Below are 22,818 nucleotides of genomic sequence, written 5' to 3' on the forward strand. Positions count from 1 at the left end.
AAGGGCTTGGCCCATGTCCAGCACATAGTAGGTAGCAGGAACTGAAGACCTTCCCTTCTCCGCCCTTAGCGTTTTGCATCTCCGATAGCAGTACTGTAGCCTTCTGTAATACTTACTTTTGTTATTGTGGGTTTTGTTTTTTTGAGACAGTCTCATATGGCCCAGGCTATGTGGCCAAGTGTGGTCCTGAAATTCTGTTTTCCTCCTGCCTACATCATCCACCAGCTAGGGGTGCAGCATTTACCACCACGGTTGGCCCACCTACTGTAGTTTTGTTTGTTTTGCTTTTGGTTTTGGTTTTTCTGGAAATCAGAGCTCTGTCTGCCTCTGTCTCCCTCTGCTGGGACTAAAGGCTTGGGTGCCATCAAGTTTGGCCTTAAATGAATTAAATTGTAAAGCTCAACAAAACAAAAACAACGCTGAAGACCAGCCAGGAGCCAGGAAATCAGGTGACAGAGCGAACTCAAGTTCTGCTCCTGATCCCCGAGCCCCTGTTGCCACCTGGAACAATCTCGTTCATGTGACGCTATTAGGGCCCATGAACTTGTTTTTCTCGGCACATTCCAGGCCTCAGCTCTTTGGGACCGCAATGCCTCTAGATCTTACAGGTTGTGTATCTAAGACAGCCAGGCTTCTGTGACTGCACCCTGCAAGTCCTGCGTTTCCAACATACAAACACAATATAGGGTAAAGTGATTATTGAGAGCCACTCAGTTCAACTTCCTCATGTTACAGGTGAAAAACGGATTAGAGGGTGAGGGCCCTGACTCCTGTCCAAGGCCAAGGGCCAGTCTCCCCTTAGGGGCTGAAAGGGCTTCAGTACAGGGCCCGGAGGGCTGTGCCACACCACCCAGTGCCCAGACATGCACTGGTCCCAGGGAAGCATCTCCATATCAGAGAGGGGCCCAGTCAAGACACCGGGAGAGGTAGCGGCACAGCTCGCGCCCTCATCCTTGGTTTTCATGGCCACATCCTATCAAGGGTCTTGAGCACCGAGCGACACTGGTCACTCAAGTAGGCGGCTCTGCTGGACACAACAAGGGGTGTGGTTAGGCTGGGCTCGTGCCAGGGGGCTTTCGGACCACCGAGCTGGGGGGCAGGCGGCTGGACGGGACTGGAGGACGGAACGAGTGAGCGCGCGTGCGCTGAGGCTCCGGGCTCCGATTGGCTCCCACGGTCGGAGAGGCGAGGCCTCGGGTCCGAACTTCCTCCCATCGTAGGTTCGGCGGGTCTGCGTACCGGCCCTCAGCAGAAGTCTGAGGCTCTGCTGGCGGGCGTGGTGGTGGGTCCAGAGTTGAAGGCCAGAATCGGGTGGCGTTCTAGCAGAGGCAGCGAGCTCTGCGACCCTGAGAGGTGAGAGTGCGGCCACTCCCTGCCCGGGTCCCCGCCCTAGACGGGGACGCGCCTTGACTTGCCTGGGCATCCCTTGCAAGCGACCTGCGACCCCTGCACCTGACGGTCACTGCCCTGACCCAGCACCACCCCGACCTGCACTCGGCCGAGGGTCACTCCCCACTTTCAGCCTGTGCTTAGATTAAGACCCGTAGACCGAGCCCAGGACCCCTTTGCTTCTTGACTGAAAGCTTGAGACCATCTGCCTAGGTTCCTGCTGCAGATGGATGGGGCAGAGGGTAACACCGGGCAGCCCGGCCACGCTGAGCGGTCCCACCGAAGCAGCGTTTCCTCCGTGGGAGTCCGAGGTAGGTCTCTGCCCTTTTTCCCCGTCTCTTCTGTACCCTTCTTGGCCCCAGTCCTGGGAACATGGTTCCGGTCTGTCTTCTTTTTTAGTAGGTTAATGTTATATAGTAAGTAAGAAATAAGATGTGTTACGGTGTGACACACTTATAGAAGTCAAAGAACCTAACTGGGCTCTGTCACTAGCTTAGTGACAGAGCCATAGTCTTCTTGAATCTTCTCTCGTTTGTGGAAAGTCATGTGTTCAAGTGAAGACACATGAATAGAAAGTGACACCACTTTTTTTTTATTCCATTTCTTTCTTACAAACAGCCTTTTGAAAGCAGGGATTCTCTTCCTCTTTGTTTTATTGGAAGGCAATTTGGCCCCAGAGAGGTTGTTAGGTCCCAGACTGCTGGAATGGGCCAGCGTGATCATGAACTTGAGCCTTCAAGGCCCTGTTTTCCTGCCTATAAAATGGATCTGGACCTCTGTCTCCTGGAGGAGACTGTTTGATCTCTTAAAGTAGCTGTTGGAGCAGAAGAGACCAGAATCTAAAAGTCTCTTCATTGTGTTAGCTATGTGCCGTGCCCAACACTTTTACAGGCTTCATTGGGTTGATGGTGACATTTTGAGGAAGAGTTTTTAACTGTTTTTACAGATTTACAACTGGCACAGAGTCCCACTGGACTCAGCCAATAAGTAGAGAGCAAGACAAGGATTGCAAGTTGGGAATTTGAGCACCCAAACTCAGTGTTCCTTTACTGACCTGTGTACCCTGCCAGGCATCTCCCACTGGCTATGGGCTCCAGACCCAAGCTTGTTATAAGGGAACACTTGGCTATTTGAGGTTTTTTTTTTCTAGTCTACTTAAAGCATTCTGTAAAAGCCATAGTATTGATCCTTAGAGTTTTGAATAGTTCCAACAAAGCTGAGATCTGGAACCTGCCGTAACCCGGGTGGCCTTAGAAATTGCCATTGCCCTCTTAGTCTGACCCAGACAGGGTCAGAAGGTCACTAGTTGGCCTTGCTCCCAGCCTGATAGCGAACTGTGACCTCAGGATGGGTCACCCCTGTCCTGCTTTTCCACCTGAGAAATATTGTTGGAAATGCGGCAATATTGAGGACACAGAAGAAGGGAGGTGGTGGTTTACATAAGCTGTACTTTTTGGATCTTTGGGGGTGAAATGGGGCTGGTAATTTGAGGTCTCAGAAAGTCCATAAAAGCAGCACATTTATTTATTTATAAATTAAATAGTGGGCCTTGCTATGTAGCCCAGGCTGGCCTAAAACTTGAAATCGTCCAGCTTTAGCCTTCTGAATCCAGGGACTACAGATGTGTGTCCCCATACCTGGCCATAACATCCTCACTGTTAATGGGGTCTTGAGGGGATATGTCAGTGTAGTTTGGGTCATAAAAAGGAGCAGAGGGTGGTGGAGAATGCCTTACTGGCCTGGTGGTGGGCCTCAACTGACACTGTCCGACGTATATTCCAGCAGCTGATGTGCTGGTGTACCTGGCTGATGACACAGTAGTGCCCCTGGCTGTGGAGAACCTGTCCTCGATCAGTGCCCATGAGCTGCACCGCGCAGTCCACGATGTCCTGCAGCTCCCAGATGTGGCCCTGGAGGCCTTTGCACTCTGGCTTGTCTCCCCTCTTCTAGGTAAGGTCTGGCAGGGAAAGATGCAACCGGGTGCGTCCCAGAGCCCTGAGGAACTTTCTGGATCCTTTGTCGCTGTCTTTTTTCTTGTGCTGGTTCAGTACTGACCTTCAGAAGAGCAGAAGGCCCCCTGCTTACAGAGCCTGCTGTCTGGGCCACACCCTGGGAGTATGACTTGAGTGTTTCCCCATGGCTCAGGTCTGCCCAGGAATGTGAAGTACTGGATCTGGAGCTGTGGGCTAGTGGGTATCAGGACCAAGACTGGCCACAGCGTGGAGCCTCTGGACCGCTGGCCGTCAGGAAGGGTGTAGACATGGCTCAGCAAGCGGCCCTGGACAGGGATGTCTTTGCTTAGGTGCGGGGCTGCAGGAAGAAGAGGAACATGGCTTTCTCCACCCTACCTGGCTTCTGGCCCTGTGACCACACACTTCCTGCCCTCACAGGCAGGGGCCTCAAAGTGGGGTGGGAATGGAGACAGGGTTTTATAGACTCGGGGGCCAGTGTATCAAGTCTCTCATTATGGTCCCTGAGCCTGTTGACACAGGAAGAAAGTAACTAAAGGAGAATCATTTGGGGAAATAAATCAGTGCTGGCACCAGACATTTTTTCTGAACTTAAGTTTTCCTTTGAGGGCTGGCAAGATGGCTCAGTGACAGTGCTGGCTGCTAAGCCTGGTGGCCCTAGTTTGGTCCTTGGGACCCATGTGGTGGAAGAAGAGAACACGTTCCTCAAGCAGCCCTCTGACTTTCACATTCGTGACCGCACATTGCACAGTAATAATAATAACTGTTGCTATTATTTTTAGGTTGAGCATGTACCAGAGTATGTCATAAAAAAAAAGTTCCCTTTGAGGGGAGGGATACAGCTTAGTAGTAGAGTACAGGGCCTATGAAAGGCCCTGGGTTCAGTCCCCAGTTTAAAAAAAAAAAAACAAGAAGACTATCCCCCTTGTGGAGGAAGAAGGTATTTGGCCTCAAGAATTTGAAGGAGGCATGCTGGGTCAGGCCCCAGGGATTAGAATTGGTGCCTTCCTCTCCTGGGGTCCCTAGGGTCTCCGCCTCTGTCCTGTGGGTGGAGCCCCAGCCCCCACCCTTGCTCCTCCCTGCCCCCAGCTTCCTGCATTTGTTGTTCCCAGGCTCACGCCCACCCTCTTCCTGCTGGCCCAGCCCCTCCTTTGCTCTCTGAGCTGCTTAGGGGCTGTGGGCCCCTTGGTTATATGGAAAGTTGGGGATAGAGGGTCCTAGTGGGTGGCTGCTGTGCTGCTGCCCGGAAGCCTGCTCCTCCTCCACTGTATTCACCCCCACGCCCTCGCATTCCTGTAGCCGGCTAGAGGCAAGGGCTGAATGCTTTGCCTGTGCGCGGCTGTCCAGGAGGAGAGTGCCTGAGGCTGCTGTGCGCTTACCACCCACGTTCTTCCCAGGCTGGGGTACAAGACTGAAAGGCTGCTTCAGGCCCCCAGGACACTCCCCACACACACCCGCACTAAGCAGAGCAGTGGCCTGCCTGCCTTCCCAGCTGCGGGTGTCTTCAGGCCCCCAGGACACTCCCCACACACACCCGCACTAAGCAAAGCAGTGGCCTGCCTGCCTTCCCAGCTGCGGGTGTCTGGGAGGCACAGGGTTCATGCGCCTCGTTTTGGTGTGCTTGGCCTTCTCCCCTCTGCTTGGAACTGGCTCCAGGAACTGTGTTCGTCTTACTTGGACGATGGCCGCTAGGGAGGACGGTCCCACCAAAAGTCCGAGGCTGTGGTGTTGGCACAGCCGTAGTCCGATGGTGGGATCTCAGGGACCTGGGAGTGAAGGCCTGAGGAACACATGCCTGTCCCCAGACCTGCCATCCCACTCTGGATTTTCTCAGTGCTGGGACAGACAGGGAATCAGACCCATGGGGTCCTCCATTGGACACCTAAGCAAAGACACTCTTGAGTCAGATGTGTACTCAAGGGAGGCTTGGGAAGCTAAGCTCTGGTCCCGTGTAGCCACTGTGTGTGGCCCTGTGAAGTTGCCATCCCCTGTGGGCTTCAGGTGCAGTGAGTAATCTTGTTGCTCCACAGCCCCGTCTTGCGAGCCTGTGGATAGTGGGAGGATGGGAGAGGCGGAGGAAAGTGGGCTCAGAAAAATAGGACAAGAAAGGCCTGGGGCTAGGTGTAGACGTCGAATGGAGGAGGCTAGAGACAAGGAGGCCACTTGGAGGCTGGGACTGCTATCCTGTCAAGATCAGGGTCCAGAAGGAAGGTCTAAGTGGTCCAAAGAACCACTGGCGTCTGTCTGGCACGCATGTGGTGGCTCCCTCTCCGTACATCGCAGCACATCCCTGGGTGAGCCCAACACCACCTCACCTCTCAAGCAACATCTCACGGGACCACTGTCACCTAATTCACAGTGTACAAGCTGAATCTGTCACTCGCTGTGAGACAGGTGGCCTAACCCCTCTGAACCTGGTTCTCTCCAAGTTAGAGTAGAGGTCAGGGCTGCTCCAGGGTGAATGCACTTGAATTGTCTGACTGGCTCCGGGCCTGCTCAGTTGTTGGTTGTGATTGCCCTCACTGTTGGCAGGAAGTATGATGGGTGGTTGGGCACCATTAGCCTGGTCAGCAGCTTCATGCCATCTCCTCTCTTACCCTGCAGAGGTGCAGTTGAAACCCAAGCACCTGCCCTACAAGTTGGGCCGCCAGTGGCCAGAGCTGCTGCTGCGCTTCACCGATGCCTCCGATGATGATGTGGCCATGGGTCAGTCAGCCACCCCTGACAGAATTTAAGGGGTACCTGCAGGGAGCCTTGGGAGGGCTAGGCTGGGAGAGGCTATGAACAGAGACACACTGTGTGCTCACTGTCTAGTCAGCAACCCCCACTCAGGAGGGCTCTTTCTGGTGAAAAAATGAGGTTGGGAGTCTGGGTGGGCCATTTAGGGCAGGGGAGGGGAGGGGAGGGCTGTGTAATGCAGGTGGACCAGGCACTGACTCCGGCTCCTCTCCCCAGATGAGCCTTCCCTTCAGTTCCGAAGGAATGTGTTCTTCCCAAAGCACCGAGAGCTCCAGGTAAGGTGGTAAGGCATGCCCAGTGCCCATTCCTCCAAAACCCTAGACACCTAGACATCACACCTGCCCAGTGCCCATTCCCCAAAACCCTAGACACCTAGACAATCACACCTGCCCAGTGCCTCTGAACTGTCATCTTCATGCCACGCTGGCCTGCAGATCCATGATGATGAGGTCTTGCGGCTGTTCTATGAGGAAGCCAAGGGCAATGTGCTGACTGCTCGATACCCTTGTGACCTGGAGGACTGTGAGGTGCTGGGTGCCCTGGTGTGCCGTGTGCAGCTTGGGCCTTACCAGCCTGACCAGCCTGCTGCCTGCACTCTGAGGTAAGGGCAGTGAGACTTGGGATGGGCACCCAGTGGGAAAGTCGCTGTACAAGATTCTACCTACAAGTGGTTCTAGGTCCTACAAGGCGGGGTAGTCCTGAAGGCAGGCTTCTGATGACGCATGCTTACCGGTGGCCTTGGTGCGTTCTCTACTTTCCTAGCACCTTTTCCTCAGCCTGTGGACAGTGGATACACATGAAATGATGTCTCAGAGGCGTCCTCAGCGCAAGGGGATGGAGCTCTACCTCTAGCTGAAGTCTGGAGAGAGTAGTGCTTTATTCCTTAGAGTCACAGCCAGGAAGTAACCTCGTGACCTTCCTCTCCCCTCCCCTTCCCAGTAACCACTAAGGTTGAGTTAAACTTCAAACCCCAAGAATAGAATCCTGTTCCCCAGATACTCACCATGCCGTTGCCTGCTTCTGGTTCATGTCTAGAAAGATGAGAGTTGAATCTGCCATAATAGCAGACCAGGTCATTCTCTGCCTCTGTAAAAATTTAGAAATAATTCCAGGGCTAAGGTCTGGTTCACACCTGTAATCCTAGCATTTGGGAGGCTGAGACTGGATTGCCATGAGTTCCAAGCAGCCTGGGCTAAAGAGTGGTGAGCCAGAGCCGGGCGTTGGTGGTGCACACCTTTAATCCCAGCACTCGGGAGGCAGAGGCAGGCGGATCTCTGTGAGTTCGAGACCAGCCTGGACTACCAAGCGAGTTCCAGGACAGCCTCCAAAGCCACGGAGAAACCCTGTCTCGAAAAACCAAAAAAAAAAAAAAAAAAAAAAAAGAGTGGTGAGCCAGGCATGGAGCCTCATGCTGGCAATTTCTTTGAACAGGGAATGAAGCAGGAAGGTCAGGAGTTCAAGGTCATTCTTAACTACATAGTGTACCTGAAACCCTGTTGCAAACAAACAAAAATTATGACAAATTCTGGTGCCTAGTAAACTTGCATTCCAGCCTATTTCTAACCAGAGCTCCTTGTTTCCCCAGTCATCAAGGAGAGACCCCACACTGGTGACTGGAGCCTGGCAGGACTGCTCTGGGTTCAAAGTCCCCTGAAAGCCTACAGCTGAGCTGTCTAAGGCTGGTGGCCGTGGTGTCTTGAACCTCAAGATGAGCAAGTCTGTTTTTCTTGTGCCTGAAAAGAAGCCCAGGTCTGGGCCTGGAGAGATGGTTCAGTGGTTAAGAGCACTGCCTGCTCTTCCAGAGGTTCTAAGAGTTCAATTCCCAGCAACCACATGGTGGCTCACAGCTATCTATAATGAGATCTGGTGCCCTCTTCTGGCCCGCAGGCATACATGCAGGCAGAGCATTCATGTCTTAAAAAACAAAACAAAACAAAAACACAAATAAACAAAGCCCAGTTCAACTTATTTGCACAGGAAATTCCTTTGTTAACTCATGTGATATGCAAGTCCAGATGGTCAGGGTGTCCTGGGCTGAGCTCAGCTCTGTCCCAGACCCTGTGCTCCTTGTCATTCAACTCAGCTCAGGGATGTCATTCCCTTGTGACCAAGTGGCTGTACCAACTGTTGCAGAGGAGAGGCACCACTTTCCTTACACAGCTGGAGCCCCCTGGCTGCTCTCATGGCACACAGCTTATGCCAGACCCACAGACAGGAAGGAAGTACAGTGGCTAGGCCGCTGATGGGCTGCAGCTGTGTCTTCCATGGACCCCATGTGAGCCTGCAGGCTTTCCTGACATGTGGGAACTGGTAGGGGATGGGACACAGATGGTGAAATGGGCACAGCTGGAGTCCCCTCATGTACCCAGTGACTCAGGCTAACAAGTTCCTTCCTGGCCTTTCCCTTCTCTTCCCTTGGATCAGCTGTCCCCATGGCCTGGGTGTTTAGATTTCAAAAGCCCAGCAGGACTCCTCTCCAGACAAGGTGACACCATAGAGGTTTACAAAGTTAACCTAAAGCTGAGGGCTCTGTTGGGATCTTCTGTGCCTGTGGAATTTTGGTTCTCTTGTAGACAGGGCCTATATGTAAATGCTAATTTTGAGTCCTCAAGCCCAGAACTCTGGATATGGTCTGCTGGAGAGTCATTCTCTGCCAGCAGGAGTTCAGGTGGCCTGCATTGGAAGATGGTCATTCTTTTTTTTTTTTTTTTTTTTTTTGGTTTTTCGAGACAGGGTTTCTCTGTATTGTTTTGGAGGCTGTCCTGGAACTAGCTCTGTAGACCAGGCTGGCCTCGAACTCACAGAGATCCTCCTGCCTCTGCCTCCCGAGTGCTGGGATTAAAGGCGTGCGCCACCGACGCCCGGCATGATGGTCATTCTTATATAGAGAGTCTCCCTGCCTTGTGTTCCTGTGTTTTGAGTGGATGGTGTGATACTCTGTGCTGGCTAGTTTTATGTCTGCTTGACACAAGCTATAATCTTCTGAGAGGAAGGAAGCTCAATAGAGAAAATGATTCCAGATGATCAGGCTGTAGCAACCCTGTAGAGTGGACCTGGGACCAAGCGTGAGCACTAGAGCGAGCCTGGGGGCTCTAGCTGTGTAAGGAAGATGCCCTGTTTTCCATGAATCTGTGATGATCTAGTTGGTGTTGGGCCATTCTTGTCCTGCTGGACAGGACACTGAGAGAGTGTCTTAGTTGGGTTCCTACTGCTGTGATGGAACATCAGAACCAAAAGCACTCGGGGAGGAAAGGGTTTATTTGGCTTACATTTCCTGAATCACTGTCCACTGAGGAGAGCCAAGGCAGGAACTCAGACCAGGTGGGAACCTGGAGGGAGAAGCTGATGCTCAGGCCATGGGTGGGGGCTACTTAACTGCTTACTGGCAGCTGATGCTCAGGCCATGGGCGGGGGCTACTTACTGCTTACTGGCTTCCTCTTCATGGCTCGCTCGGTCTGCTTTTACTCAGCCTCTTTCTTTTGGTTTTTCGACACAGGATTTCTCCGTGTGACAGCCTTGGCTGTCCTAGAACTCACTCTGTGTACCAGGCTAGTCTTGAACTCACAGAGATCCACCTGCCTCTGCCTCCTGAGTGCTGGGATTAAGGGGATTACAGGCATGCGCCACCATACCTGGCTGCATGTGTACCTGCAGGCCAGAAGAGGGCACCAGATCTTATTACAGATGTTTGTGAGCCACCCTGTGATTGCTAGGAATTGAACTCAGGACCTTTGGAAGAGCAGGCAGTGATCCTAAACACTGAGCTATCTCTCCAGTCCCCCCCCTCCCCCAGTCGGCTTTCTTATAGAACCCAGGGCTACTGGCCCAAGGGTGGCCCCAACTCATAATTGGCTTCCCCCCCCCCCCATCAGTCACTAATTAAGAAAATGCCCTACAAGTTGGTCCACAGCCCAGTCTTATGAAGGCATTTTCTCAGTCTAGGTTCCCTCTGGTGATTCTAGCTTGTATCAGGTTGACATAAACTAGCCAGCACAGCCGGGCATTGGTGGTGCATGCCTTTAATCCCAGTACTCGGGAGACAGAGGCAGGCGGATCTCTGTGAGTTCAAGGCCAGCCTGGTCTACAGAGTGAGTTCCAGGACAGCTTCCAAAAGCTACACAGAGAAACCCTGTCTTGGAAAAAACAAAAAAGAACAAAAAACAAACAAACAAAAAAACTAGCCAGCACAGAACATCACACCATTCATATCATTTTGGGTGGAAACCACCAACGCCCGGCCAGAAAACTCAATTGTCCAGCCTCAGGACTCAGACATTGCTCTGATATCTGCCATACCTCATTTGATGCGAAGGGGTTCCCCATAGAGCCCAGCATGCAGTGGGTGTTAAAAATGTTTGTCTCCTTCCCTCTTGGGTGGAAATTGGTTCTGGTGACACCCTGTCTGTGTTTCTGCCAGCTTATTCTCTTGAGTTTCCTGGGTGAACAGTGTTGCTGACAGGGAGTGCCTGCTGCTCTGGACTCCTTCCTCTGTGAGCCCTGTTTTCTTAGAGAGGAAGAGCGTCCTACCCCCAGCTCAACAGTGGATCTTGCGGGGCTGGAGAGATGGCTCAGCAGTTAAGAGCACTGGCAGCTCTTCCAGATGTCTTGAGTTCAATTCTCGGCAACCACATGGTGGCTCACAGCCACCTTGAATGAGATCTGGTGCCCTCTGCTGGCATGCAGGCAGAAGGCTGTATACACAATTTAAAAAAAAACAAAACAAAACAGTGGATCTTGCATATCAAGCAGGGTTGGCCCTGAGCCAGGCTGAGCAGCCATTACTGGGTGGGGACAGTGGGGAATCTCTGCAGTTCAGCATCTCTGTCACCCCTGCTGTGTTGTAAGATATTTGTGCACTGTGTGCAGATGTAATACTGCGATTGGTTTAAGAAAGAGCTGAACGACCAATAACTAGACGGGAGTTATAGGCGGGACTTGGGACAGAGAGAGAGAAGTAGGAGATGACTCTAGGTACGAGTCAGACACCAAGGAGACATGGAGGCAGTCAGACATACAAAATGAAAGGTAAAAAGCCACATGGTAAAATGTAGGTTAATAGAAGCAGGTTAATTTAAGTTATAAGAACTAGAAGGACAATCCTAAGCTAAGCCCGAATTTTCATAATTAATAAGAAGTCTCTGTGTTGTTATTTGGGAACTGGTAGTAACCCTAACGTAGTACAGGGAAAGACTCGGCCACGCTACTGCACAGCAGAGGGCCTTGGTGTAGTTGTGCCTTGAAGAGTTCCTAATCCCTGCCACCTACCAAGCCTTGTCCACCCTATGAGCAAGGTACGTAAGCATGTGAGCCCTAACACCCCTGGACGAGCCCCTTCTACCTCATTTCCTTCCACTCCAGGGAGAAGTTGGACTCCTTCCTCCCTGCCCACCTCTGCAAACGAGGCCATGGTCTCTTTGCTGCCTTCCGGGGCCGAGGGTCCAAGACTGGGTCAAGCGAGCAAGGTGTGCTGAATGCCTACCGCCAGGTAAAGGAGGCCACAGGCAGTGACAGTGAGACCACCTTGGGCTCCCACTATCGCGCTTACCTCCTCAAGTGCCACGAGCTGCCCTTCTACGGGTAAGTGGTGTATCTCTAGAGCTCCTCCCCCCTCTTTACTCTCCAGACCATCCCCAGGCTTGACAGTGTGGCAGCAAGAGACCCCGCCTGTGTTCCAGTGGCAGCATCCTCTTTAGGAGCTGGCTTGACACTTGTCCCAAGTGTCTCTTCCTCCCGTCTCCAGCCAGCACTCCTCGGTCCTCTCCTACCCACTACAGCCACTTCCTGGCTGGCTGATGGCCCTTTCGGCTAGAGCTCCTGCTCACACACTGTGTAACAAGTAGTTCTCTCTTGCTGGGCATGCCCCACATAGTGAGAAGGCCGCCCTTTGAGTGGGAAGACAGAGGTAGGAGCCACTGTAAATAGCAGCCAGGAGAGTAGAGGAGGTGGGAACAGTAATCTAGGCACAGATGGTTTTCCGAACTTTAGCCTATTGTTTGGGCCAGTTGTCCTTTGCTGGGATGTGGGCTTCGGTGGGGCAGGTGGGAACTTGGCTTTGGATGTGCCGGCTGAAAGGTGCCTAGTAGATGCCTGAGTGGTGATTCCACACAGGCATTTGGGTTCCCAGTGTAGGGCTGAAAAAAACAATTAGTGAATTGTTTCAGATCTGGAGCTCTGAGAGGTGGTCAGAGATGAGTGGAGGAGAGGAACGGTGTGGAGGAGACTGTCCAGGCAGGAGTCTCTTCATGCCAGGTGCCACATGCCCAGTCCTGCATCTTCAGGGTTTTGTTCATTGTGCCCCGTTGAGAGCTCATCTTTGTGCTGTGGTTTGGCCTCAGTAGTATGAGAAGAGGGTTAGAAAACAAGTGTAAGCCAGCCGGCGGTGGCGGTGCACGCCTTTAATCCCAGTACTCCGGAGGCAGAGGCAGGTGGATCACTGTGAGTTTGGAGCCAACCTGGTCTATAGATCGAGGACTTCCAGGACAGCCTGGGCTATTACACAGAGAAACCCTGTCTTGAAAAAACAGGCGGGGTAGGGTGGGGTGAGACAGCCAGTGTGATTAGCTTTTATGGAGTTTTACTGGACAATGGAGCAGATGTGGGCCTACCAGGGACAAATAATTTATTGGTTTTTATAATGGATAAGATGACATCTTGTGTGTGTGTGTGTGTGTGTGTGTGTGTGTGTGTGTTGTGTGTGGGTGTGCCTATGCTCACTAATGGGCGATCCAAGAGCGAGTGCAATGGAAATGGGGTCTTATGATTTCATTTTCCTCATCAGCTGAACCTAAGAACTAGAGTTCCCTCACCTCTAGTCCCCTCCTGCATGGAGAGAACCAGCTTTGACTTGGGCTGTGGCTTAGGCAAGTGTGAGCAGCAAGGAGAACCTCAGAATGGTGAAAGCATGGTGTAGCATAGAGGAGACGGCAGTTAGGTGTCTTCCACCCTGAAACCACCTCGCCTTTCCCTTTAGTCTTAAGCTCAGATGTCACTCACTATTCTAGGCGGTCCTACTCCCCGAGTGCCCCAGCGGGTCCCTTCTGCCATGAACAGTGCAGTGCAGCGGGCTCAACCTTCCCCCTCCCCTGAGGCACCCAGGCTCCTTGGGGTCCGTGATGCAGCTGGCTCGTCCTCCTGGCTGGGTCTGTGCTGTCCTTCTGTCCACGGTGCCCCCTGTGTTACCCAGTTCTCCTTCCACCTGCTCAGTCTGCACCTACACAGCCAGTGAGGTGTTAACTACCCCCAATACCGCCTTATTACTTCCCGCCGGGAGGTGGGGGCGGCAGGTCACCCAAACAGCTCTGGGTAGCCAGAGTAGTGTTCCTGTGTGCTGGAGGGAGGGGCTGACACCAGTGCTGTCTCCAGGTGTGCCTTCTTCCATGGTGAGGTCGACAAGCCAGCCCAGGGCTTCTTGCATCGGGGCGGGCGCAAACCAGTGACCGTGGCCATCAGTCTGGAAGGTGTATATGTCATCGACAGCAGGGAGAAGGTACTGCCTCAGTCTAGCTCCTCAGGGTGGGAATGAATTGCCCGTGGTGGGACAGAAGGGAGATGGCGGTCTTGTCCATGGCTTCTTGGTTCCCCTAGGACTACAGGCATCCTAGGAACAGTACTGAGTAGACTGTGTAGGTGACTCTGCCTCCCTCAGATGTCTGGAGTTGTGCTCATGCATTCTGAGACCTTCTCTGAGTCTGTTCTGAATCTGCTTTTCGGAGCCACACAGAGGTGTGACAGCTGGGATTCTGACTCTTGAGTGTAGAGTCTGGCAGCACCTTGCTGCTGCTCCTGGCCAATGGTGGAGACCCACTGGCCATTTTCCACGAAGATTCCTGCTGGGAACTCCCTGGGCTGGCCAAGAGCTCTGATTTGGTGTCTGCCTTACCTCTGGCTTGCCATGTAAACTGTGGTGTCAACGGCCTTCCTTGTGCTGTAGTTGCCTGCACCTGTGCCCTGGCATACCAATCCCAGCTGTTCTCAGGGCAAAACCCTTGCTTGCCCTGGCTGATTTTCTGGCCATCAGGGAGGGGCCTAACCTGCTGGAGGGAGCATTGAAGAGTATGGATCCCTGACGTCATACTGGAAGAGATGCAGACTTAGCGTGGAGGTCCTGGGCTCTAGCCAGTGGTAGTATTCTCACCTTGTATATATAAGGCTCTGAGTTCAGTTCTCAGAGCCACAAAGCAAACAAGAAAATAAACATCCTTTAATCCCAGCAGAGGGAGGAAGAGGCAGGCAGATCCCAGTGAGCCTGAGGCTAGCCAGCGCTACATAACGAGGCCCTCCCTCCCTCAGAAAGGAGAATGCACCAGTGTGGAGAGGCTAGCATCCTGGTTAAGTGTCTTCTTCAGGTGGAGCCTGGTGGGACCCAATGGGAAGTAGATGCTCACGCCTTGTCCTTGGTTTCCCACTGCCCAGTATGTGCTGCTGGGCCTGCGCTTTCAGGAGCTGTCGTGGGACCACACTTCCCCCGAGGAGGAGGAGCCTGTCCTGTGGCTAGAGTTTGATGGTGACAGTGAAGGCACACCTGTCAACAAGTTACTGAGGATCTACTCCAAGCAGGTAGTGATGTGTGGTCACACACACTCAGAAAGACTGGGTCCAGGGGGCCCCAAACCTTGGGAGCTCTTAGGTGCCTGGGAACGAGGTTGGAGTGTCTGACTTGGCATCGGTTGGCCTGAGCGGCCCTGGTGAGCTCTGCACCTGTTCTGGGACCACACATGATGTCTGCACAGTCATGCCATCCCTGTGCAGAAGCCCCAGAGAGTACAGCTGAGCAGCAGGTGCAGGGCCCGTGTTAAGGAGATCCATTCTTTCCGTCCACCACCCATCGTTCCCCTTGTACTCAGCCATGGCAGAGCTGTCCCTGCTCTGAGCCTTTCTGGGGACTGTTCTTGCCTCTCTTTCTTCCTTTAGTACATAGACTAATTCCAGGACTCCTATCTTTGAAAATACATGTCCTCTCCCTCTGGTCTCCCAAAAAATGGAATACCCAGCTACCTAGTAAGCAGCAAACAGAGGCACAAGTTGTATTCAGCCCTTCATCACTGAGGGTGGCTGCTTTTCACTAAACAACATGCTTTTAGATTCGTCCGTATCGTGTGGTGTGTCTGTCCATTCTTTCTCTTCTTTCTTTTTCCTTTCTTGCTTTCTGGTGCTGGGGAATCAAACCCACGCCATACACATTAGGTAAATCCTCTGTCACTGAATGGCCCCACCCCAGGTCCCAGTCGTCCCTTTTTAGTGTTTAGTGGTCAGCTGCACAGGTGCACAGCTCGCCTGTTGAAGAGCATGCGAGTTGTTCCCGCTTTCACTTCAATAAGCTGCACTGAACATTTCTGCATAGGGTTTTGGGTTTTTTTGGTGGGTGGGGGTTGGTTTGTTTTTTTTTTTTTCCGAGACAGGGTTTCTCTGTGGCTTTGGAGGCTGTCCTGGAACTAGCTGTTGTAGACCAGGCTGGCCTCGAACTCACAGAGATCCGCCTGCCTCTGCCTCCCAAGTGCTGGAGTAAAGGTGTGCCCCACCCACGCCTGGCTCTGCATAGGGTTTTATGTGGATACAGACCCCCTTTTTAAAATTTAATGTGCATCAGTGTTTTGTGTGAATGTATGTCTGTGAGGGTTTTGGGTCCCCTGGAACAGGAGTTACAGTCAGTTGTGAGCTGCTATGTGGGTGCTGGGAAATGAACCTGGGTCCTCTGGAAGAACAGCCAGTGCTACCAACCACTGAGCCATCTCTCCGGCAATCCTCCCACCCCCTTTTCTTTCTTTCTTTTTTTTCTTTTTTTGAGACAGGGTTTCTCTGTATTGTTTTGGAGGCTGTCCTGGAACTCACTCTGTAGACCAGGCTGGCCTCGAACTCACAGAGATTCACCTGCCTCTGCCTTCAGAGTGCTGGGATTAAAGGTGTGCACCACCAACATCCAGCTTCCTTCCCCCCCTTTTTCTGTCTTTCTGAGACAAGGTTTTTCTGTGTAACCCTGGCTGTCCTGGAACTTTCTCTGCAGACCAGGCTGGCCTCAAACTCAGAGATGGGCCTGCCTCTGCCTCTGAATGCTAGATTAAAGGAATGTGCCACTAAGCCTGGCTGGCTTTCATTTTCTTTTGTCTTTGTCTTTCTTTTTCTTTTTCTTTTTCTCTTTCTTTTTTGAGATAGGGTTTCTCTGCAGCTCTGGCTATCCTGAAACTTGCTTTGTAGAATCACTAACCTCAAACTCGAAGAGATCTGCCTGCCTCTGCCTCCTGAGTGCTGGGGTTACAGACATGAACCACCATGCCCTGTTTATGTGATGCTGAGGAATGTTCCAGGGCTTCATGCATGTTAGGAAAGCATTCTGTGATCTGGGCTACATCTTCAGCCCTGTTTTGGTTTTTTTGTTTTGTTTTTATTTTTATTTTCTGCACATTGATGTTTGCCATAGGTGTCAGATCCCCAAGAACTGGAGTTACAAACAATTGTGAGCTGCAATGAGGGTGCTGGGAGTTCTCTCCTCCCTCCCCTCAGCCCCCACCAGAAACAAAGGCTTTAGGGCTGGGTAATGCATGATGTCCCTCAGTAACTGCTGCTCTGTGGCCTCACCCCAGCCCTTCTCTCCTCCCCAGGCTGAGCTGATGAGTGGCCTCATTGAATATTGCATTGAGCTGAGCCAGGCCGCTGAGCCCACTCTGCCCCAGGAGAGCGCATCTGGCTCTCAGGAAGCTCCTAGTCCCTCTCCACCTCCCACTCAGCGTCCCAAGCTGCGGAGGCAGGGTAGTGTGGTCTGTAGCCGAATTCAGCATCTCTCCACCATTGACTATGTGGAAGACGGTAAGCCTCTGGTGGTGTGTCTATACCACACACAAACAGTGTGTACACAGCGTGCACATGCACAGGAACTCCAGAGGGTGGGAGAAGAACTGGGGTGAGGCCCTCGGGGGTATTTCCTGTTGGTCTCATCTTACCGCTGCACTGACAAACATGTCCATTGTAGCGTCTTCCATAAATGGAAAACAGGAAAGAAACTTTTCATGCCTTTTTTTCTTAAATGTAGTACTAGGGCCAGTGTAAGAGGCTTGGTGGGTAAATATGCTTGCCACGAAGCCTAACAGCTGAGTTAGATCCCTTGGACCACAGGGTAGGGAACAGAATGGACTCTGACCTCCACACACATACACCATGTCAGGCACATACATATGTCCAGACACAAAGAAAAAATTGTAATTAAAAAGAAATTAACCATGTGTGGTGACACAGCATGCACCTTGGCAAAAGCACTGGGATCTCTGTGAGTGTAAAGGCAAGCTGGTCTTCATAGTCAGGTTCCAGTCCATCAAAAGCACTGGGATCTCTGTGAGTGTAAAGGCAGGCTGGTCTTCATAGTCAGGTTCCAGTCCATCAAAGAGCTGCACAGTGAGACCCTGGTTTTTTGTGGTGTTTGTTTCTCTAGACAAAGTTTCTAGGTGTAACAGTTCTAGTTGTCCTAGGGCGCGCTCTATAGACCAGATTGCCCTCAAACTCACAGGGATCTGGCAGCTTCTGCCTCCAGAGAGCTGGGATTAAATGTGTGTGCCACCACTGCCTGGATGAGACCCTGTCTTAAAAAAACAAAACAAGTGTACTGGGGATTGAACCTAGAGCTTCAGTCGTTTTAGGCAAGTGCTCTGCCCTTGAGCTACATCTCTAGCTTGCTAATATCTCGTTTTTGAGCAGTGAATGTAGATTTATTAAGGAAAAATGAGAATGCTCCTGAGAGTGGGAAGTGCTATCAGGGATCCAATGTCTTTGATTATAGGTATGATTATGCACACCTGGACTTAGTCCAAGATAAAGAGTGGGGTTAGGGTTAGGGACTGGTGAGATGCCTCAGCAGGTAAGGAGACTTGCCACCAAGACCGGAGACCTAAGTTCCCCTCTCAGAACCCAACCCAGTGATGGGAAGAGAAGGCAAGCTCTAGAAAGTTGTTCTTTGACCTCCACACACATACCTGTGGTGCATGAACCCCATTCCCCCAACACACATAACATTTTTTTGTTTGTTTTTTTAGATTAAGATTTCCTTGTATAGCTCTGAACTCTCTTATGTAGACCTGGCTTGCCTTGAACTCAAGAGGTCCACCTGGCTCTGTCCCCCTAGTGGTGGGAGTAAAGGCGTGTGCCACCTTGTTTTTTGTTGTTGGTGGTGGTGGTTTGTTTTGGGCATTTTCCCCTGTAATCTAGACTAAATTTAAACTTGAATATGTAACTGATGACTTTGAATTCCTGATCCTCCTGCCTCTACCTCCAAAGTGCTGAGATTACGGGTAAGTGCCATTACACCCAGCTAAAGTCTTTTTTTTTTTTTGGTTTTTACGAGACAGGGTTTCTCTGTATTGTTTTCAAGGCTGTCGGTCCAGCCCAGCCTCGAACTCACAGAGATCCGCCTGCCTCTGCCTCCCGAGTGCTGGGATTAAAGGTGTGAGCCACCACCACCCGGCTTAAAGTCATTTTCATAATCTGAAAAAGCACATTTTACTCCAGTGTGTACATATAATCTCAGAGCTTGAAGTATTTTGAACTGGGAAGGTGGCTCAGTGATAGAGAACTTGCCCAGCATGCTTGAGTCAAACCAAAGTTTACTTATTATAACTAATATGCTTATATACTTACAGATTTTTATGTACATGTATGTTTGCCTTCATATATGTACATACATTCACTACCTGTGTGTGCCTGGTGCCCACAGAGGCCAGAAGAGGGAGTCAGATCTCCCCACCCCCTGAAATAGGAGTTATGTGGCTGCTGAAAGCCAAACCTGGGTCCCTTTGCAAGAACAAGTGATCTTGAATGCTGAGCTCTCTGGCCCCTGGGATGTTTTTTTTTAAAGCCAGGTGTGGTGACTACACTTGTAAACCTAGCACTTGGGAGGTAGAGGCAGTGGGATCAGAAGCCCAAAGCCACCCTGAGCTACATAGCAAGTTCTAGGCCAGCTAGGCTGTCTATTGAAAAAAAATTAAAGCTGGGTATCCCGTCACATGCCTTTAGCCCTAGCACTCAGGAGACCCAGGTAAGCAGATTCTCCAGTTTGAGGACAACCTGGAATACATAGTTCCTTCATACTAGACCATGTTGGAGTTTTTTGGATTTTGTTTGTTTGTTTGTTTGTTTGAGACAGGATTTCTCTATGTAGCTTTGGCTGTCCTGGAGCATGCTCTGTAGACCAGGCTGACCTTGAACTTGCAGAGATCTGCTTGCTTCTGCCTTCTGAGTGCTGAGTTAAAGGTGTTTACTACCACCACCCAGCTTAGTTTATTAATTATTTTATGTCAGCATGTGTGTCTGTGCACTACTTGGGTATCTGGTACCTAAGGAAGCCAAAAGAGAGTATCATATACTTTGGAACTAGAGTTACAAGTGGTTGTGAGCCACCATGTGGTTGCTGGGAATTGAACTCAGGACCTTTGGAAGAGCAGCCAGAGCGCTTAACCGCTGAGCCATCTCTCCAGCCCCACCATTTATTTCTTTTTAATGTTAGTATATCACACACTGTCTTCACTGTAACTTGTGCTGACCCAAAACTTGAAATGGCTCTCAGACATCCTGTCCTTTCATTGCGTGTAGTTGTCATGTGCGGCGCACGCACCACAAGCAACTCCGAGGTATCAGGGAAAGAGTTTGTACTAAGAGAATGTTATGTGCTGCCTTTATTGCCAGGAGAATGTGTGTGTGTGTGTGTGTGTGTGTGTGTGTGTGTGTGTGCGTGCGTGTGTGTGTGTGTGCGTGTCTGTGTCTGTGTCTGTGTCTTCATTACAAATGCTAAGAGCTGGCTGGGCGTTGGTGGCGCACGCCTTTAATCCCAGCACTCGGGAGGCAGAGGCAGGCGTATCTCTGTGAGTTCGAGACCAGCCTGGACTACCAAGGGAGTTCCAGGACAGCTTCCAAAGCCACAGAGAAACCCTGTCTAGAAAAAAACAAAACAAAACAAGAAAACAAAAAACAAATGCTAAGAGCTCTCTCTCATGTAAGAGGGAGGAGCTTTATATACAGGTTTACAGCACAGTGGAAAAACCCCAGGTGGAAGAGATCATGTTTTCCTCCTGCTGAATGTTGATGTCAGAGGGTCAAGGCTGGGGCAGTAAGCCAGGACTAGAACACAGGAAGCACTTGGACTGGAAAACAAGTTGCACTTGTAGGCTGACCAGCAATTCACAGAGACCTGGTGGGGCTGGGGCCCAACAGTCATGTCTTTGTTTGGCTTGAATGTTGAAGGGTACTGAGTATTTTGTAAAAGGCCTGTTGTTGGAATCGGATGTTTTCCCTCATGAGTTGATGGGTTTAGGGACGTGAGCAGGCAGACCATGGTGCCGTTGTCCTCACACCCTGACTGTAGCCACTGCCTTCTGTCATCTGTTTGGCTTCCCATTGTCACCTGTGCTTGTCTTAGTGAAAGTCCCTGGGCAGAGCCAGTCTGGAGTCATCCCGTCTGGGATTGGTGAGGGTGACCATGGTTCCCTGTCCTGCCACTGATGATGGATCAGGGTGGAGACAGGCTCAGAATGATGACAGCCCTGAGGGAAAGGCACAGTTCAAACAGACTCTAGAAGAAGCTGTCTCAGTGGAGGCAAAGCCCAGCCCCCCAGCCCCTCTTCTCAGCCTGTCTCTCTCGCCTTCGCAGACAAGGGGGTCAAGCGAGTGAAACCCAAGCGCACCACGTCCTTCTTCAGCCGGCAGCTCTCCTCCAGCCAGGGCAGCTACTCCGTGGTACAGCCCACTGACGACAGCCTGGAGCAGAGCTGAGGGAAGCCATGCCTGACATCTGGGTGCCCAGACCTGAGTAGCCACTGCCCTAGGCAGGACTAACCCACATTAGTCCCAAGACTGTGGGCCTAGGGCTGTGCTGTGCAGGGTCTGCTGGAAAAGGGATGTCCAAGCCTGCCCTGAACCTGACTGGGAAGAGCTGGCCTGCAGCCCTTTCTACAGCCTGCCTCTTCCTGGACTCCAGGCCCAGCAGCTGCCCCTCTGCTCACCCCAAGTAGACTGTGTCTTCTCTCCGAAGGGACTGCTGGCAGTCCCGGTGGCTGGTGACGGAAGTCAGAGCTCAGGACCTGCAAGTTCAGTGTTTGCCTTTGGTCTCTGGGACATTGGTGACCTTATCTTGTGTTTCTTCTGCTGACATTCCACCCACACTGCCAGGACAGGCTGCCACTTTTCTCCTAGGATGTGTGGGACTGGAGGGAGTCTCTGCAGGCAGAGACTGAGCAGTTGGGCTGCCTTGCTGTGGCTGTGTTGCCGGTCTCTGTGCTGAATGGTGGCTGTCCTAGGGATGGCTCTACACCCCACACAGGAAAAGCCCTCCTGGTAAGCCCTTACACCTCCCTGGGCTTGAATGGCTCTGGGACATACCTGCCAGTCCTGTTTTCCTGTGATGTGGGTCTCAGGGTGTTAGATTTGCATCTTGTCTCATCTGCTTTGAGTGGTTAAAGCCTAGGACCTGGCTACTCACTTGAGCCTGAGGCCACCCACACTAACTCAAGCCTTTCTCCTAAGGATACTGTAAAGGGGCCCAGCTCTGTCCCCCTGGCAGCAGTGACTGCTCTAGAGAGGAGCTGGTCCAGGAAGGGGTGCTTTCCAGGAGAGCATACACAGCTCTCAGTACGTTCTAGGAATCCCCACGGGGTCCCAGAGACACAGAGATGAGCCTTGTCGTCACAGTGGAACGCCACAGGAATGCAAAGCCTCACATTTCTCTAGTGAAAGCAGCTTACCTGCCCAGTGAGTTCTGGACAGTGGAGAGAAGGAAAAGGCTGCCTTCGCTGTCGGGATGTCTGTAGGGGATGTCACCTGCCACTTTTCAATCCTCTTGGAGGCATATGCCTTCCCAGAGCTACAGCCCACTCTCTTGGTGACAGCCTTGGCCATCTCCAGGTGTGTTATGTGAGGGGCCAGGCCGTGTGTGTGCGTGGGTACACAAACTATGCATTTCCATTAGGCATTACTTGTGCCTTAACCCTCTGGGATTATGTCCCGAGTGTCCTCAATCTTTCCTGTCATTTGACTTATTAATAAAATCATTGCCTACCACACTTTGGAATGGTTTGTAATATGGAATAGCCAGGGTGTCCTAACTACACATGGCCTGTGTGCCTAGAATATAGTGTCTCAGGACTTTACCACAGTAAAGTCTCATCTGGTAGCTCCTGGGACCACTTTTCAGGGTCTGGGAAGAGGTGTTTAGGAAGATCTGGGCTCAGGTGGGTCCAGGAGGAGCTCTATGGATCCTTTGCCATCCCTTGGCCTCCTAGGTCCTTCTGATTACTAGGCTTCATGGGAACTGTGGGAACACCCACTCTGGAGGACAGGGACAGCACTAGACCTTCTGTGGCCCCCACAGCAGGCTGGTGTTGTAGGCAGCAATGATGTGATCTTTGGCCCTATGCGATAAACACCAGAAACTGCAGGTTCAGCTTCTCACTGAACATTTTTAGATTTAAGAGGAGGGGAGCCATATGTCCCTGAGGCATTGATCTTGCAACTGGAACATATTGCCTGTCATGTGTAGCTCTCTGCCAGGCTGCTGTGACTAGTGGTGCCAACATGACAGACAGACATTAGGGCTGTTTCTTGATCTTTCAGGCAGGCTGATTGACAAGGATGACCTCAAAGATCCTGGGTACTTCAGAGCCTGCTCCATGTGCTGGAAGGGTTAGCAATATTTCCTTAGCACCTTAGGCCTTTGCATCTGGGGACCTGGCCTGGGCCAGCATGGCAGAG

General features: G+C 51.7%; 1 protein-coding gene across 2 annotated transcripts; it reads left to right on the forward strand.

Moving 5' to 3' along the window:
- Positions 1-1,190: 1,190 nt before the first annotated feature.
- Positions 1,191-22,130, forward strand: Frmd8 (FERM domain containing 8). 2 transcript variants are annotated; one of them, XM_013116779.3, is made up of 11 exons: positions 1,191-1,353; positions 1,603-1,700; positions 3,172-3,339; positions 5,964-6,065; positions 6,315-6,373; positions 6,533-6,699; positions 11,458-11,676; positions 13,462-13,585; positions 14,512-14,655; positions 16,695-16,899; positions 20,723-22,130. In XM_013116779.3, the coding sequence occupies exons 2-11, from the start codon at positions 1,616-1,618 to the stop codon at positions 20,842-20,844; spliced, it is 1,395 nt and encodes a 464-aa protein (XP_012972233.1). In that variant the 5' UTR covers positions 1,191-1,353; positions 1,603-1,615; the 3' UTR covers positions 20,845-22,130. The 2 variants fall into 2 exon arrangements, with proteins under 2 accessions (XP_012972233.1, XP_012972238.1); XM_013116784.3 differs by having other exon boundaries at positions 3,175-3,339.
- Positions 22,131-22,818: the final 688 nt, after the last annotated feature.

Source organism: Mesocricetus auratus, unplaced genomic scaffold (genome assembly GCF_017639785.1).
Source record: "Mesocricetus auratus isolate SY011 unplaced genomic scaffold, BCM_Maur_2.0 Super-Scaffold_4256, whole genome shotgun sequence".
In the NCBI taxonomy this organism is placed as follows: Eukaryota; Metazoa; Chordata; class Mammalia; order Rodentia; family Cricetidae; genus Mesocricetus; species Mesocricetus auratus.